Raw genomic sequence first — 16,828 nt, 5'->3', positions numbered from 1 at the left:
GCAATTTCCTATATTATGTTTTTGGTTAAAAAAAATATTGTTGAATTATTTTGAGAATTATAGACTAATTTCAAGTTAATAATTAAAATACTTAGGCTATGGTGTTGTAATTTAATTAATAAAAAATATTAAAGCAATTAATCTTGTTTAAAGAAGGACTCAATCTCTCTGTTTTAGAGAGGAAGCTTGCTGCCCCTGTTAGCTGCTTCTGTGCTCTGCCCGGTCAGGGTGGTGCTCGCCTGACCGGGCGCGAGGCTGGGCTGAATCTCTTTCTTCTCCACCGCCCGATCGAGCGCGAGAAGGTAAGCAATTTTGCGGAAATATAATTTCTGGAATTTGGGGCTGCTGCCCGATCGGGCCACCACCACCCGATCGGGCGCGAGGTGTTTCTGATTCTGACGTTGATTGCCGCCCGATCGGACGGTGGCCGGCCCGATCGGGCCCGGGTTTTGAATCACCTTGGGTTTGACAGTTTTCCTTAATATTTGTCCGTTACTTTCGTGGCTTTTGGCTGTGGATTTTTGCTTTAGTATATATATGTTCTTTGAACATATGTTGAAATAGACTGGAGGAAAAATAATCAGAATTATTTTTTCTTGAAACCTTTGCAATTTTTGTTTATCATCATCATCATAATTACACAAGCTTATTTACATTGAATTGTAATTATCCTACTTGTAATTACAATTGTTCTTCGTTGTATCTCCTTAGTAAATTTCCGTGAAAACTCGGTTGTAGTATAGGGTCGGAATTATACTTTTGGGAAAGTGATTCCGTTCACGCCTCGAAGATTTTCCGGTCTAATTTGTTTGCTATTTTTGTGATCCTTGTTCAAACACAAATTTCCCTAACAAATATCATGATTGCAAAAGATAAATTCTTGACTACAGGGGCATACGGTGTAATATATTATATTAAAAATAGTTATTTGGTTACTGAAACGAAAAAATGATATCAATTTATTATTGAATTTTTTCACGCACTCAAATGATCTTAAATGTAGTTTTAATATGCTTACTTGTTTAATCAACTCTTTTGTTATATTCCGTATTTCATATCATTATATATAAGAAATAAGTAGACAGACAATTAATAAATACTTACACAAAATATATATATTTTGTTCATAGTCTTTTTATTAAATAGTTATTTTTAAGTTAAAATACTTATATTGAAATTACTATGTATGGTATGGTTTTTTTTTTTTTTTTTTTTTTTTTTTTTTTGAAGATATATGGGACTGAAGTTACCAAGTATACTTGGTCCAGTGGAAAGGATCGTCATCTCACAACCATGAGCTTGTGGAATCAATTTTCACTAGAGGCAATTTGAGGGAGGGATTCCCTTACCTTTTCCCCCCAACTCCCAAGGGGCCTTGACTAGTATTCGGATTAGATATGCTTGTGAAAGGCTCCGATCTGATAGGGCGTCTTCTCTTTACACCAAAAAAAGGGTTGAACTTTATACTACGATATGGATTAATATTACCTTCCTTTCGTTTTTTGCTTTGGTTTTGTTTTTTAAGCTCCAAAGGTAACAAAGGGTTTCTATCGAGGTCAATTACCCAAGCTTTACCCTTGGTGGAAAAAGGACACCGAAAATAACATGTAATGCAGGTGTCGGCTCGCTAAAATTAAGGCAGTGCTACCTACAAAGTGGTTTGTGGTTCCAACACTCATGGGATGACTAAAGTTTCACTTTCTTTAAGTTGGTTTGTTATCTTGTGTACCTAAGAGAAACTGAGCAAGTGTTACTCATAGGCTCATAGCCTTATTATTGTAAAGGTCTTAATAGTCCTAGTTCCTATTGTTTTAGGTTAAACTCTTTTTTTTTTCGAAATCTAATATATATATATATAAAGGGGAGTTTTTTCCCGAGATATTAGAGCGCCACGTAGGATTTTTATTTTTTAAAATTATTAGAGCGCCACATAGGATTAATGTTTTTAAAACTCTACAATAGGATTATGCCACCTAAAATAAGTTACGTGCCACGTAGGATTATAAAGTATAGTTATATCCAATAAATAATTCAAGTTCCACATAAACATAATTGACCAATAAGATTTTAATAGTTACATTAATTAAATACGAAATATTATCATTTGAGATTAGGAATTTTATCTAATATTTTAGAACAAATACGGAGGAAATGATATATTACGTAAACCTAATAAACAAATGTAATCACATAAATATGAAAAATATTTTTAAAAAAAAAAAATAGATCAACCCGTGCATCACACGGGCTTCATCTAGTGATTAAACTATTTTAATATATGCAAATTAATTCTTTGTCAAAAAAAAAAAAAAAAAAAACACTATTCGATGTATTGGGTTGAACACCTCAACAATACAAGTAACAAAATAGGTTCGTTCAACATTGAGTTATTGGGCTTAACTTCTCAACAAAAAACCCAAAAACAATAAAACCCTAAAAAACCATAATATAACTCATAACCTAACGCCGCTACTTTCCCCTCATTTCCTTTCTCGCAAACCAAACCTTAGCATTCTTCATCGTCTGCTACAATGGTGATTTTCTCTCTCCTCTTTCTCTCTCTCTCTCTCTCTCTCTCTCTCTCTCTCTTCCTGAATCTTCAACTGTATACCCCCCTAATTTTTCATTTTTTTACAACAACTTAATGGGTTTGTTTTTGGTGATGAATTTAACAGGGTAAAGGAACAGGGAGTTTTGGTAAGAGAAGGAACAAGACCCACACACTTTGTGTGCGATGTGGTCGCCGCAGTTTCCATCTTCAGAAGAGTCGGTGCTCTGCTTGTGCTTACCCCGCTGCTCGCACCAGGAAATGTATGTTCTTCTTAATTTTGATTCTGTAAATTTTAAATTTGTTCATTTTCTGGGTTTTTTTGAAGGAAAAGGATGATGATTTGAACTGGGTTTTTGATTTTTTGTTTAATGATTGTTTTTGTGTTGCTATTTGATCTTTGTGTTACTCGTTTGATGATGGGTTGGCGTTAATTTGGATTAATTGTTGATTTTCTTACACCATTCAGATCAATTTTATTTTTACTGTCCTTTTTTATATGGGGTCATTGTATTGATAATGGGTTTTGTTTGAATTTCATGATTTGAGCATAGTTTTCGATCTCATTAAGTGTAATTCTGTGTATAATAATGCCATTTTTTTTGTTCAATTTAGGGTTTGATTTAAGAATTAGCTAAATTATTTGATTGATTAAATAAATATTCGAGCTTAAGAATTTATTTTTGTTCTGCTCATGTTTTTGAATTATTTGTCCAATTTTGTTTCATTGTTTTGATTGATTATCAGTCATTTGTTAATTTTGGTTATACAGTATATAATTTTGTTTTCAATTGGTAAACCTTTGACCATTGTTTATTTTGGTGTAACCTCTTTCTCTCTGTTCCGCCATCAACGAACCCTCAAATGTAGTAAGATTTCCAACAATTCCTACCCTTTTTTTTATAGTGTTATTATAATTATATGAATTTAGTGAATGTACTCATAATTCAGGTTCGAGTATGCTCAATATCAAGCTGTAAAATATGATTAGACTTGTCGAACAATAAAGGCTCGTCCCACTCATTAACCGTGTTTAGTGTTTAATGATTTTGTGTATTGTTGGACTTGATTTAGACAGACTTGACCTTGCAATCGAATCGACATTCACTGTTTTGGGAATTGGCGTGCTTTAGTCTTCGACCTCTTGATTATTCATATGTTGAGTACTAGCTGCTTATATACGTGTGTCGTGTTAATTGAGTAGGTTATGCTGTTCTGATTAGTTGCTTTGCTGCTGGGTTTTTGTATACTATAACTTCAGATTGTGCTTTTATTGATTGTGGTGTTGGTTGTTTGTTTGTGGATTTTAGATAACTGGAGTCAGAAGGCAATCAGGAGGAAGACAACCGGAACTGGACGTATGAGGTACCTCCGCAATGTACCACGCCGTTTCAAGACCGGCTTCAGAGAGGGTATAAAGCTTAATACTTTTAACGATTAGCTTGTTTGTTTTCATTTTAGGGTGTTTGTGTAATGGTTGTTTTTGCTTTGGTTAGGTACCCAAGCAGCACCAAGGAAGTTAGGCGCAGCTGCATCAGCTTAAACAGAGTGAAAGTTTCAGAGGGGTTAATTTGGGTACTTCAGGCATTTAACTCCATTTTTGCATCTTTGAAGTGTTTGACTAGCCTTATTTATTTTTTTTAAAGAATTTGGAGACATTGTATCGTGATCGAATGATACTACTGGATTTTGTTTATCTTTACAATGTGTTAGCTTTAAATGATGAGATTATTATTAGTTTCAGATTTTGATATTTGGCGAAACTTACTGTATTCTATTACTCCATATTGTTGTCATTGGTAAAGTTGATTCAACTGCTTGTTCAATTCTTTCATTAATGAAACTACAACGGCTTAAAAAACTAAATGAAGTATAACATTGAGTAACAATACACAGCAAAGGAGATGTATGAGAGTGATGCACACGACTTGAACACAACTCAAAATAGTCTTATAACTGCTCAATTCCTTCATTAGCCTAATTCAGACCATACATCATGTGGCAAACTCAATCCCAAATGCTTATGGGAGTAAGGCTTTGAAATCGATTACTGATCCCCCAAGAAGAATGTATATCTACACAATGCCCCCCCAGTCCCACTAAAATCACATACTTCACAGTAATTGATCGATTCCCTAATATTCTAGCTGCTTTTGCATACAACAGAAGTTAAGTGACAGTCAATTTGTAGAAAAATCTATTTCGCAGTAAACTAATGCAGTGTCATGTCGTATTGGTCTCTTTTTTGCTTGTATGGTTCACAGGGGAGCACTTACATCCTTATACGAGTATATACCTCATGTGCGCGGCTATACTTCAAAGAGTCCTTGATTCTTTCGTGTCTTCCTTCAATTTAGGCTGGATCACAATATACCTAATCAACAATCATTGCATTTCCCTGCTTATATTCCTATGATGCAGCGTGATACCACAGGATTTGTCACTCTAATCCTAACACTTGCGAGAAGATAGTTAGATCTCTCTTTCTACTTTAGGACTGATTGTAGTACTTCCTCTGTTAGTCATACAACTCATTCAACTAGTCACTTCCATTCCAATGTGTTAGCTGCATTACTCAAGTAAGGTTTAGAACTTTTTATGGTTTCTTTCTACATTCCGTAATATGCATGAAACAATCTACCACAGATAGTATTGATAATACGGGCCTTACACCAATCACAAACTAGTTTTAATGTTTAAAAACTGCGGCATGTTTTACATGCATTTTCATGCTCTTCAGCCATCCAATACATATCTGGAAACTGATGCACCGATGTTTCAAGGCTTGCAGTTTAAGTGATGGACATAATGCAATCTTACGGAATCAACTTGTTGAAGAATGTATAACGATAACAGAACATCTATCAGTCCATATTATCCGATATACATTAATCCCAAACATCTTTATAACCTGTAATATTCATATAGTCCAGAACCGCATATAAATGGACAAGGGAAAGTAAATGAGAGGAAATTATCATATCCGTATCATGACTGCATGATTCTTGCATGCAAAATGTGGTTGTATAAGTATACTGCTACCATATTCTTGGCATACAATAGCTAAGGAAATAACAATGTTTGCTAAATTTCCAATCGGGTGCTTTAGAATATCGCTACCACAATTGGTTTCTTTGCTACCTACCATCTCATTGATACTCTAGTGCTATGCTATAGATGCGACGAATAGACCCAAGATACTAACTGCTGTTCCACTTCTTCCCAGTCATGAACTTTGGTCACAAGGGGATGTTGGTTATTTGATCCAGTCTTGCACCAAGGATAAGTGTTCTGATAATCAAATAGTAGTACTCTTATTCCAACTTCAGCACACTCTAAAGCATATCTCGGATTGTCATCAATCAACACCTTAGCTCCCATTGACCTGAATACAACATAAATCACAAAAGCCAATCCCATCACTGCTATGTCCTAAGTTTCGGATGTCTCCCAATCAAGGAGTAATTGAACCGACAAAAATATTAACAAGCTCATGGTTACATGCATAAACATAAAATCAAATTTTAATGCTGTATTTATTATAAAGTGATGCTAAAAGCTATGCTTAAGACATAGCTTCAAAGCAAAAGCACAACGCACCTGCAGATCTCTGACTTGGGTTTTGATTCACCATCTAGAGCAAAGTGATTACCAAAGTGAATCTCCTTGAAGAGTCCTGAATAGTGCTTCTCAAGCCACTCAATAGTGTGATCCTTGATGACATTTTGACGAGACCTAAGAGCAAGGAAGAGTTATCAAATAACACCGCATGACATCATGAATGAATATTATATCAGTAGTAGGTTATAGCAAATACATACGTGACAACAGACAAGGTGCAAAAACTTGATAGCTTTTTAAGGGTTTTTTGAGCTCCTGGGAGAGGGTAGATCCCATTCTTAAAATAAGGTGTCTTGAAAAACTCGTGAACGCGGATATCAGCTGCCAAAAAAACAAGGGGAAAAAAAATCAGCCCAATATTATTAACAGCCAATAAGGACTTAGATAATAGCCATGTGTGGATATAAATTCTTCCAATGTGAGCAGCAGAGATGCCCTACTGAGTGTTGTAACATAACATGGGAATTAAGAAATTATTGGCTGGCATCTTATTGTAGGACCTAAAGGGGAGAGAAGTCTCTACTTACAAGTCCCCTAGAAATTTCACATAACCTAACAGCTTCTATATAGACTTAAAGTGAATGTGTATTCTACACTATGATATTCAAATTCTGTACAGAATTCACAAGTATATTTATTTCCTGCACAAACTGAAAGAAATTCGAATAGGATAAGCTTGTTCTGCAACCAATAACAGAATGTAAGGAGAAAGAGCATTAAGAGATCAATGCAATTTGTTTGGGAAACCAAATGTAAGATGAGAAGCAATAATTCCAACAAGTGGACAGTCCCGAGATGAATCCTGATACAGTTCTAAGTCAGCGCGCTCCTAACTACATGTTTCCTAATTTCTCTTCCAGTAATCAAACTGCTCCTTATCCTCTTGACTCTTCCTAAATTCTACAATCCTACTCCACCCTCTTTAATTCCATCCTCAAAGCAACTATGTTTAAGCATCAAATAGAAGCTTACAATCCAACTTCTTCACCAGTCTACATGAAACTTCAGGACACTACATCTGTCTTCTTTCCCATGTGACACAATATAAGACCTGTTTTAAATTGAGCACTAAATTTATATTTTTAAACAATTTGCTTTCTTTTTTCTATAACTGGGTCTTAAATGTCACTCGAGTCTCAAACTCCCATTTCACTCAATGCCAAGGTACGGACAGGAAATCTACAAGATTCAGCACAAGAGAAAAGCTGATGACAGCAAACAAAAGCCCTGACGCACTAACGGATGTAGTTAGCTGCTTCAGCCTTTAAAAGGAAGAATTCATCTACTCCGTAATACACAACATTTATTAATGATTTATTCGAAATGAAGTAACAAAAGTCATATTATACTCAGTGTACCTTCATCACGGGAACAATTCCAAATCTGTAAAAAAATAAAATAAAGGAAATATCAGACCTTGAAAAACTATCCACTACTTTTAAATAAAAGACATGCATCAACACATTATGATTAAAGGAGGGCAACCAAAGTCATTTTCACATGCATGCTAAATTTCCAAGTAGGTAAGGCATATGAGTAATAAAAATAGCTGAAATGCCTGAAAGCAAACTCAAGGTTGCAAAGGTATTGGATTTATTATATCACGTTAATGTACAAAAAAGTGGTCTCAATAAACAAAATGCCATGACTTTCAAGTTTCAACAATAGTTTCAATATTCATTTTGATCCAAAGTACAAGTCATTTAAGCAATCATTACACATAGCATTCAGCATTGATATTATAGAATGACTTGAATTTTGGATAGACAGGAATCGGCTATAATGGCGAACATTTCAAATATAATGAAGATCAAGTAAGCGATTGCTGAATTTATAAGGACCGATATTTGGAATCACGCGACCAACGATAAGGTAGAATAACCACTACTATTCAGCATTTCTGTAGTAGATAATTGGAAAAACTGAACATACTCAGGCTTTTCTTTCAACTTGACTCTTTAAATTTCAACTGAAGAAACTATAATAAGACCACTGAAAAACACAGAAATCATTGCAATTAATACCTAATTATCAGTATGAATAGGAATGGCAACAGTGAGAAGATTAAAAAAGTCAGGACGTCAACATGAAAGCAACATTTTACAAAACATAAAACAACCGAATAAACTTATACTAAAAAATATTTAAGGCTTCAGAATGTACCTTAAAGAACTCATACACGTAATATTCAGATACTGAATGAACTGAAGAATAACGGTCAGCAATGAATTTGTTTAGGGCCGAGACAAAGTTCCCAAGGACTGCACCTCAGACAGGAAGGCATAGTCAATAGCTGAAATAGCAATTTTACGATTCCACCACAAATGCAAAAGCATGAAGTCATAAACTGATTATCAGACAAAACTAACAACCACAAATCACTATATGGTACAAATCACATTATTCCAGTTAGATCAAAGTATACACAAAAAGTAGCCAAGCATTTTAATAGCCCCATATAAATGAAACTAACAATCCAATCAAAGCATTAAGGCACTTTCCTTGCTTGCAACAACCCCTCAACCAAAATTAACTCTATAAACTTACTCAGCAACATAAAGCCCATTATTTTCAATCAGATTCACTCTATAGAGTCTAAGGCTAATATTGAACAGCAATATAAATTTACGAAGAAAAACACTTTAAATTCATTCCCATTCCAACAATTTATCTCTAGTACATATGTGATGAGATAAACAAAAACACATTCAAATATGAATGATACACTATAAATTCATTCCCATTACCGCAACTTATTACCACCTACCAAACAAGCCATTATATCACTAATACATGTTTGTGCTGAGATAAACAAAAAACACATTCAAATATGAATAATACAGAAAACCAAAAGATCAATCACAACTAAACAATAATCACAATTAACAACAACAAATGCAACGAATTCGAATTCGGGTTCCAAGAACTAGCAATTACCCTCATCAACATCAACAGCTACAACAATCTTCTCAGGCAATGAACCACCACCATCAGAGAAAACAGTAGAACTGCCCCTTTGACAAGCTCCACCGCCATTACTAACATCTAAAACCTCACTACCCCTTTTCTCATCTTGCAACTGCAACTCCATATCAGAAAAAGGTTGCTGAGAAAGAGTGAAAGCCCTAGTTTTGTATAACCCAATAACATCTTCACTCTTCAAATTAGGAACTTTTTCTCTAAAATCAGCACAACCCTTTAAATTAAACCCAATGTTGGCAACATTGATTCTTGAGTTTAGAGAATGGTTTGAAGTTGAGATTTTTCTGTCAGTTTTAATCAACCCAGATAATCCTTTGCCTATTAAAGCAGCCATTGATTGCAATTTCTGCCTTTTTATCATTACTAATCAATCACATCATTTTCCCTCAACCTCTCCAACCTAAATCAATAACAAAAAATTAAAGATTTTTCCCCCAAAAAAATTGTACCCAGCTGCTAATTTCAAGATTAAATGCAGAATCTATGATAAATTTTCAAAAAGATTGCTACAATCTATGATAGAATTTGATTTGGGTTTTGTAAATTATAAAATTAAATTAAAAAAAAAAAACCCAGATTTTGTTTTTTTTTTTTTTAGGAAAATAACAAATTGGTTAAAAATTAAGAGATGAAAATAAAGGGAAAAAAATTGTATAAAAAATGGAGAAAGTGGGAAAATTGGTAACACTAACTAGGGAAAGTATATAAAAATGAGAACCTTATTTTCTTCATCACTTTAAATACAAGCATTCACCGGCCATTATCAATCAAGCCACCAATCAACATGCTCCGTTTCTTTTATTTTCTTCTATCTTTTTTTTTCTTCTTCTGTTATTCTCTCGTAGCAAATTAGCAAAAAAACATAACCCTTTTTGCTGTAAATTAAAATGTGTTACAATGAAATTACTTTTAGAGTTAAGTAAAGTAGTTGGCAATTTTGGTAATGAACAATTCTTTGTAGGTGCTGCGTGATATGACTTATTATTACGGACTATGGAGTAGTAATATCGAATAAGCTAATTTTATTTTAATTTATGTCGGTTTATATATAATTTTCTCATATATCATTTGTGTATTACTTTGATTTAAAATAAATTTCACATATGATCGAATAGAAATACATTTGTTTTTCATTTTTGAGGATTGAGGCACAATTCAACAAATGATGTTAGTAGTTTTCAAATTTCAAAAAAAAAAGTAGTTTTCAATTTTCAATGATAAAACGCTAATGGTGTTAGTTGTTCACTAATGAAAATTGCTAACACAGTAATGCCATTAGTAATTTAGTATTAAAAATAAATTGTTTGTTAACCCAACATTTATATGCTATCAATATTAGCAAATTTTTTTAAAAAGTACTGTAATGTTTAGATAATGAGGTATGATTGACTTTATTAATTATTTTGTAAAATATTTGTAGTTTTCGAATACTTTTTATGCCTCCAAAAAGAAATCTAGCCACTATGAGGATGATTTGAATAACAACCACAGGTAAAAGACTAAGAATAGAATTCCTTGTGATTTGAGTACACAAGTCACATAATAGTAAGTAAGAATCTAAACAAAGTTAATTTTATTTTGAAGACGGAATTCCATATTATATGGGGTTTCAAACTTTCAATAGGTTTGGAATCTTGCCTTCAAAAAAAAAAAAAGGTTTGGAATCTTGTAAATCTTGACCACTCTTGTTGTCAAATTGTATTGCCTTAATGACTTGACTCCATACGAAACACTTATTACTTTGAAACAATTCAACAAAGATTGTTACACATTTTATTTATTTTTTACTACTTAATTCGTTTACTTTACTCATATGACTCTTTCTTTCAATGTTCGCGGAAAAAAAATAAATGAATAAATAAAATAAAAAAATAAAACTCTTCCTTTCAAAATGTACATCCTCCGTCTCTTTATTAAAGTCCCTTTTTTCTATATTATGTGAGTAATAAATGATAAAAAGTGGACATTAATAAAGAGAAGGAGGGAGTACTTCATAAATTTTGAACAATAACAATGACCCTGTGCGACATTTTAAAATTGAGCCCTTTATAGAACAAGTTTTTCTTGACAACATATGATTTTGAAAAATAAAAAACCAAAAAACAGAAAACCACAGCAATGCCAAACGAGCCCTTTGTTGACAATTTTGGTAATCTTTTTAGATGCCATACAATATGATTTATTTTTTATTAAATTTATAATATCGGTTAAACTTTTTTTTTAAAAAAAAAATTATGTTGGTTTGAAAATCTAATATATATAAATAAAGTAGGCATTTTTCGGGAGCATTCGGCGAGCCACATAAGAAAAGGTATTATTTTAAGTAATGAAATTTTAGATTAATAATTTATTTTAGGATTTAAAAATTTACTCGCCACCTAAGAAAAAGTGACGAATAAGATTTAAAAAGTTTGCCACCTAGGTAAAAATAACGAATAGTGAACAGGTATATAAAAAAAACGCATATGCAAAGTACTTATTTCAAATTAATTCCACTTTGAAGGAGGGGCGGATGAGATTCAAACCCGTGACCTTTGTGTCACGCTGGCTCTGATACCATGTTAGAGGACCAACTCAACCAAAAGTTTAAGTTGATGGTTGAGGCCCAGAAATATGTTTTATACTCTATCATCATTTATTTTTTATTAAAAAAATCAAATTGTCACCTAAGCAAAATTAAAGAATAAGGTTTGAGATTTTAAATTCAAGCACCACCTAAAATAAATAAACCTACGAAAGATAACTTTAGTGTTAAAATTAAAAAAAAAAATTATCTTATGATACTAGGAATTTTATCCAAATATCTAATGAATGATTTTCATATAAAAAAATATTAAATTAATAAAAAGATTTACTAGAACCGTGCATCGCACAGGCTTATATCTAGTAATTTTATAAGATCGGATAGAAATACATTTTGTTGTTTCTCAAAAAAATATGGAAAAAACATTTTGTTTTTACTTTTGAGGATCGAGGCACAAAACAACAAATGGACGAATGGTGTTAGTAGTTTTCAATAATAAAACACACACTACCATTGGATGTTAGTGTAGTGATGATTGGGATTACACTTGGTAGGGAGAACCTGTGTTCGATCCCTTGCAACAAATATTGAGAGGGGACTAGAACCTAACTACCCAGAATTGATACCGAATCCGGATTAGCCCAAAGGGTGAAATGGGTAAAATAAAATAAAATAAAAACTCACACTTTCTTATACCAAATGTAACAAAATGTTCATTTAACAAGACACATATGTACATTTAGTTCACTTTCATGTCTATGAAACAATTACATGTAATGGAATAGCAGTAAGAAAATGCATTATTATTGTAATTAAATTGAATTTATTTTATATTGGAAATTATTTTTTAACAACGTTTTATTTATATAATTACAATTCTAAGACATATGTATTACCATTATGAAACTTACACATATATCTTGAAATGAACATTTTATGATACAAAAATGAACATGTGTTGAAGCACGAATAAGCAAAAATAAATATTGGATGTGCAATACTTCTTATTATTAAAATGATTTGAACGCAGTAATCCTTATAAATAAATTTGCTTTTATTTTTATTTATAAAAAATTCTTAAAAATTTAAAAAATATATTAATTTGAACAAAAAATCCTTGTTATAAAAACGATCATTAGTTCTTTAACTTCTTTGTATTATATCATTAATTTTTATTATGGATTTATGGTTATTTTTATTTATATTATTAATATATTATAGTTCTCTTTTTAATTAAACTAATATTATTGTAGTTGTTTTTATTATTATACTTCTTTATTATTATTTAGCAAATACGAAGTATTAATTATATATATTTAAATTTTTTAGCAAATTAGCAAAGTTACTGTTATTCGGCTTGGGCTGGGCCTTGCTGGCGGGCTGTTTTTCAGGCCACCAGCGTACCCGGGCTGGGTTCGTGCCGTTTTGTTTTGTTCACAACATGACAACATGCCCACGGACCATCCCGAGATTCCCAACCCATGGCCACCTGGCCCACCTCTAGTAGTATTGTAAAGGTCACGATCATATTGAAAAACATACATAAACACACAAGGTTATATGGTAAAATGTCCCTTAACAATTTTATTTTTTTTATGCTTGCCCACAGCCACACTTTTTCCGAGCCAAGTTGGGTTAGAACTTGAGATATAATTGATCACATCTACAAATTATTGAAAGTAAAGGAAGACTTTCACCTTCTTTTTACCGTGAAATAAATTTTGCCGAATTGAAATTATTTTTACCAAATTGAAATTATTTATAAAGATTCACAATTATATTAAGGTTACAGATTTTTACTGAACTAAAATGAATTTTACAGAACTTTATTTAATTTACCAAACTGAACATAACTTATTTTTATTGAGCTGGAAATAATTTTATTGAATTGAAATTATACTAACAAAAATGGAATCAAATTTACTGAATTAAAATTTTTTTTTTCTTCTAATTCTCTAATATATGTCTTTTTCATTGAAATTATTGATATTTATTGAACTAATAAACTAATTTTCACCGAATTGAAATTATTTTACTATAATAAACTCAATTTTACTAACTATGGAGTATTATATTTGTAAGGTGAAGTAAATAAGGCCTAAGTTCGGATGAGTTTACGAGTGCCACCTTTACAAAACTTCCCTCCCAATTACTCGTACAACATATTGGCGCCTAACATATTGAATAGTACTCTTCCTACTCTGTACTCTTCATACTCTGTACTCTTCATACTCTTTACTCAGTGTTGCTTCCTGATCATCACCGGTGATCTCCGGTCTTAGGTATTCTCTTAACTTCGATTTCTTGTAATTAATTCTGGTTTCATTCATTTTTCTTGCGATTTTTTTTTGTCAAATTGCCAACATTTGCTATTAATTACATGTTTCTGGGTTCGTGAAATTTCTTGATTTTGCTGAATTCAGGTTTCTGTTTTTGGATTTTGGGTTATATTGTTACTTAATTGTGAATTTGTTGTTCAGTTTCTTTGATTTCTTGTGATTTAATCTGGGTTTATCTATTTCTCATGAGAATTAAGTGTTATAATTACCAATTTTGCTATTATTTACATGTTTCTGTTGATGGGTTCGACAAATTTCTCGGTTTTGCTTAATTCAAGCTTCTGTTTTTTCGATTTAGGGTTTCAATTTTACTTGCTTTACTGGATAATTCATGCTTATTATTGAAGAGGTTTGTTTCTTTGAATGGGTTCTTGAAATTGAATTAATTTTTGATTTTCCTAATTATCTTGAATTTATGCTTGATTGCTCTCTTCTTGTTAGCATGCATTCGAGCTTTAATGTAGTTATCCTGTTATGAGTTGATAAGCTTCACTTCGTATGAAATATAGTGTTATACGTAAATGGGATTTCAGCTCATTAAAATGCTCTAAGTTATACATCAATTTATTCAATGCCTAATTATACAATTCTGTGTGTCTTAATTTTTTAAAATTATTTATTTATTTGTTTTTTCAAGGAAAGCACAATTGAGGTGCTATTTCTCTCATTTTCAGCTCTCATATATCGATATATAAGTTCTTCATTGAGTATTTTTCACTTAAAGCTTCTAAAATCGACGTAATAAACTTTGATTATGTGTCACACATTAACACGTTACATTCTCGTAAGGTGATGGTGTCATTCTAGACATGAGCACCTTAATGCTTTAGATTTAAAATGTTGTCCCGAAAGTATATTTTAAAATTTGGTATAGTATTCCATTTAAAATAAAGTGTAGTGAACGGAGCTTGGTGGTTTGAAAGTAAGACCCCCCAATATACTTTGATTATGTGTTACACATTAACACGTTACATTCTTGTAACATAAATTTATAACGGTCTAAAATTTATTTTTTAGCTGTGCTATCAAGTCACGTCATTTTAACCTGCTCAACAAGCCTGCTCTAAAATTTTCTTTCGTCTTACCTCGTGTCTTCAAGAGTTTGTCTTCTAGCCCCTAACTATCTCATTAATGGTCTACAATCTAAATGATGCTCTCAAAAGTATTATTTAAAATCTATAATGTGTAGTTTGTTTGAAACACACAGCAACAACTGCCCACCTTCCTTTCCTTTTGGGAACGAATCAGTGGATGACAAGTTCTTCCCATCGACAAGAGAATGACAAAGATGTTTCAATATTGTTGCCAGTAGTTTTACGATTTTTGAACTGTTGGAAGGTTTTTGTACAAAGATGTTTGCAAGCTTTTCTTCCTTAGTTCATATCTTCTTAAATATACATCTTGTCCTTCTAGCAATTATTCTTTTTTTTTTATTCCTTCTAGAAACATAAATTTGTAACTTAGGAACCTTAGCTGTGCTATCAAGTCACGTCATTTTGGTAGAGGGTATGTGTGTGTTGAGGAGGGAGGGGGTGTAACAGGCATAAGAAGTTTTTGTACAGACCTATTTTAATGACCAAACTGTCTACTTTGTTTTTGCAAATTTTCTAGCATATTTAATATTAGTTGAATAATTATCTTATTCTCTTTCAAAAAACAAAAAAAGCATTATCTTATTCTCTTTCTATGTTGCTGTGCTAAATATCGACCTACATCTTGCAGGTTGTGAAGTCTGGTGATACAATTTTTGTAGGACAGTATCTATTCACTGGAACTGAGACTACTTCTGTTTGGCTTGAGCCTTGAGGTCAGTCAATAAGATATAAACCGAAAAATAAAAAAAAAATTATTTTTATGCTATTACAATGGTTTCTTCAATTATATATGTCAGGTAATTTGTACAGGATATTTCATAGCAGTGTGCACCAGTGACTGAATCTCTTTTTCTTTTTTGAAAGAACCCACAAGGGATTAATTAGTATTAAGCTGCAAATCAGAGTTTAACATGTTACAAAGGAAATCAGGAAAATTGTCAGACCAACACTTTCTACCAATAACAAAAAGTGGAGCATGAGCTAATTCATGCGCCACTTTGTTTCCATTCCTTTGAACCCAACTCCACGAGCAAGAAGAGAACATGTTTGCAGCATCCAGAATATCATCCAAGAGAAGATGAAACGAACTCACGCCAGTAGGCTTCTTCTTAATAGCATTCACCACAGCCTCACAATCATTCTCAAACTCAACCAAGTCGTGCCCCCTTTCAGCAGCAAGCTTCATTCCCACCAGAATAGCTCGCGTTTCAGCCAGCTTAGGCTCCAGTTTTTCCCCCAACTTGACAGAAGCACACCGTAAGGTCTTGCCCTCAGCATCGCGCGCAACCACACCCACACCAATACCAAGCTCACCAAGCAGACCCGCATCAATATTGACTTTAACGCGACCTGCAGCAGGGGGGCTCCAACAGCCACGGCTCTTCGTGACAGACCCCTCCACCTGCTTCTTCTCAGTTTTCCCCATCTCCTTCATAAGTTGCTTCACATGCTTAATCACTCCCCTAGCTTCCCACCACTCATTCTGAAACAAACCATGGTTGCAGGCATTCCAGATAGACCAGCAAAGGGTCATCACTTCGCTTCGAAGCGCACTATCCAAATTACAAAACATGTCAAAGACCCAATCCATAAAAGATCTCCAACTACCTTCCACAATCCACGCCAAACCACTCTCCTCCTAAATATTGACAGCACGCGGGCAGCAAAGGAGGGCATGAGCAACATCATCCTTCACCTCGCCACAAACACCACACACATC

General features: G+C 33.0%; 3 protein-coding genes across 3 annotated transcripts; 1 reads left to right on the top strand and 2 right to left on the bottom strand.

Moving 5' to 3' along the window:
• The first annotated feature begins 2,400 nt into the window (after positions 1 to 2,400).
• LOC145612009 (large ribosomal subunit protein eL37x) lies at positions 2,401 to 4,362 on the top strand. The gene is made up of 4 exons (XM_081667390.1): positions 2,401 to 2,534; positions 2,676 to 2,811; positions 3,859 to 3,960; positions 4,045 to 4,362. Exons 1-4 carry the CDS (start codon positions 2,532 to 2,534, stop codon positions 4,089 to 4,091), a joined length of 288 nt encoding a protein of 95 aa, XP_081523516.1. The 5' UTR covers positions 2,401 to 2,531; the 3' UTR covers positions 4,092 to 4,362.
• A 1,146-nt stretch (positions 4,363 to 5,508) lies between these two features.
• Positions 5,509 to 9,966, bottom strand: LOC145611176 (uncharacterized). Its single transcript, XM_081666461.1, has 6 exons — positions 9,107 to 9,966; positions 8,333 to 8,430; positions 7,528 to 7,552; positions 6,370 to 6,490; positions 6,149 to 6,283; positions 5,509 to 5,933 (listed from the first exon to the last, which is right to left on the bottom strand). Exons 1-6 carry the CDS (start codon positions 9,510 to 9,512, stop codon positions 5,720 to 5,722), a joined length of 999 nt encoding a protein of 332 aa, XP_081522587.1. The 5' UTR covers positions 9,513 to 9,966; the 3' UTR covers positions 5,509 to 5,719.
• Positions 9,967 to 15,985: 6,019 nt separating this feature from the next.
• On the bottom strand, positions 15,986 to 16,642 carry LOC145610468 (uncharacterized). Its single transcript, XM_081665806.1, has one exon. It carries the CDS (start codon positions 16,640 to 16,642, stop codon positions 15,986 to 15,988), a length of 657 nt encoding a protein of 218 aa, XP_081521932.1.
• Positions 16,643 to 16,828: the final 186 nt, after the last annotated feature.

Source organism: Chenopodium album, chromosome 24, assembly GCF_948465745.1.
Source record: "Chenopodium album chromosome 24, dcCheAlbu1.1, whole genome shotgun sequence".
Taxonomy (NCBI): Eukaryota; Viridiplantae; Streptophyta; class Magnoliopsida; order Caryophyllales; family Amaranthaceae; genus Chenopodium; species Chenopodium album.
Note: the sequence above shows the minus strand (reverse complement) of the source record. Positions and strands in the feature narration are given on the sequence as shown.

What these genes read in the sequence shown, in the direction of transcription:
- LOC145611176 (XM_081666461.1), bottom strand. Translation starts at nt 9,512, where the DNA reads ATGATAAAAAGGCAGAAATTGCAATCAATGGCTGCTTTAATAGGCAAA. An exon ending in GAATTGTTCCCGTGATGAAG is followed by an intron (nt 6,491 to 7,527) that starts GTACACTGAGTA and finishes TTTTTTTGGCAG; the next exon opens with CTGATATCCGCGTTCACGAG. An exon ending in CCCAAGTCAGAGATCTGCAG is followed by an intron (nt 5,934 to 6,148) that starts GTGCGTTGTGCT and finishes TGTTGTATTCAG; the next exon opens with GTCAATGGGAGCTAAGGTGT.
- LOC145610468 (XM_081665806.1), bottom strand. Translation starts at nt 16,642, where the DNA reads ATGACCCTTTGCTGGTCTATCTGGAATGCCTGCAACCATGGTTTGTTT.
- LOC145612009 (XM_081667390.1), top strand. An exon ending in CGCTGCTCGCACCAGGAAAT is followed by an intron (nt 2,812 to 3,858) that starts GTATGTTCTTCT and finishes TGTGGATTTTAG; the next exon opens with ATAACTGGAGTCAGAAGGCA. An exon ending in CAAGACCGGCTTCAGAGAGG is followed by an intron (nt 3,961 to 4,044) that starts GTATAAAGCTTA and finishes TGCTTTGGTTAG; the next exon opens with GTACCCAAGCAGCACCAAGG.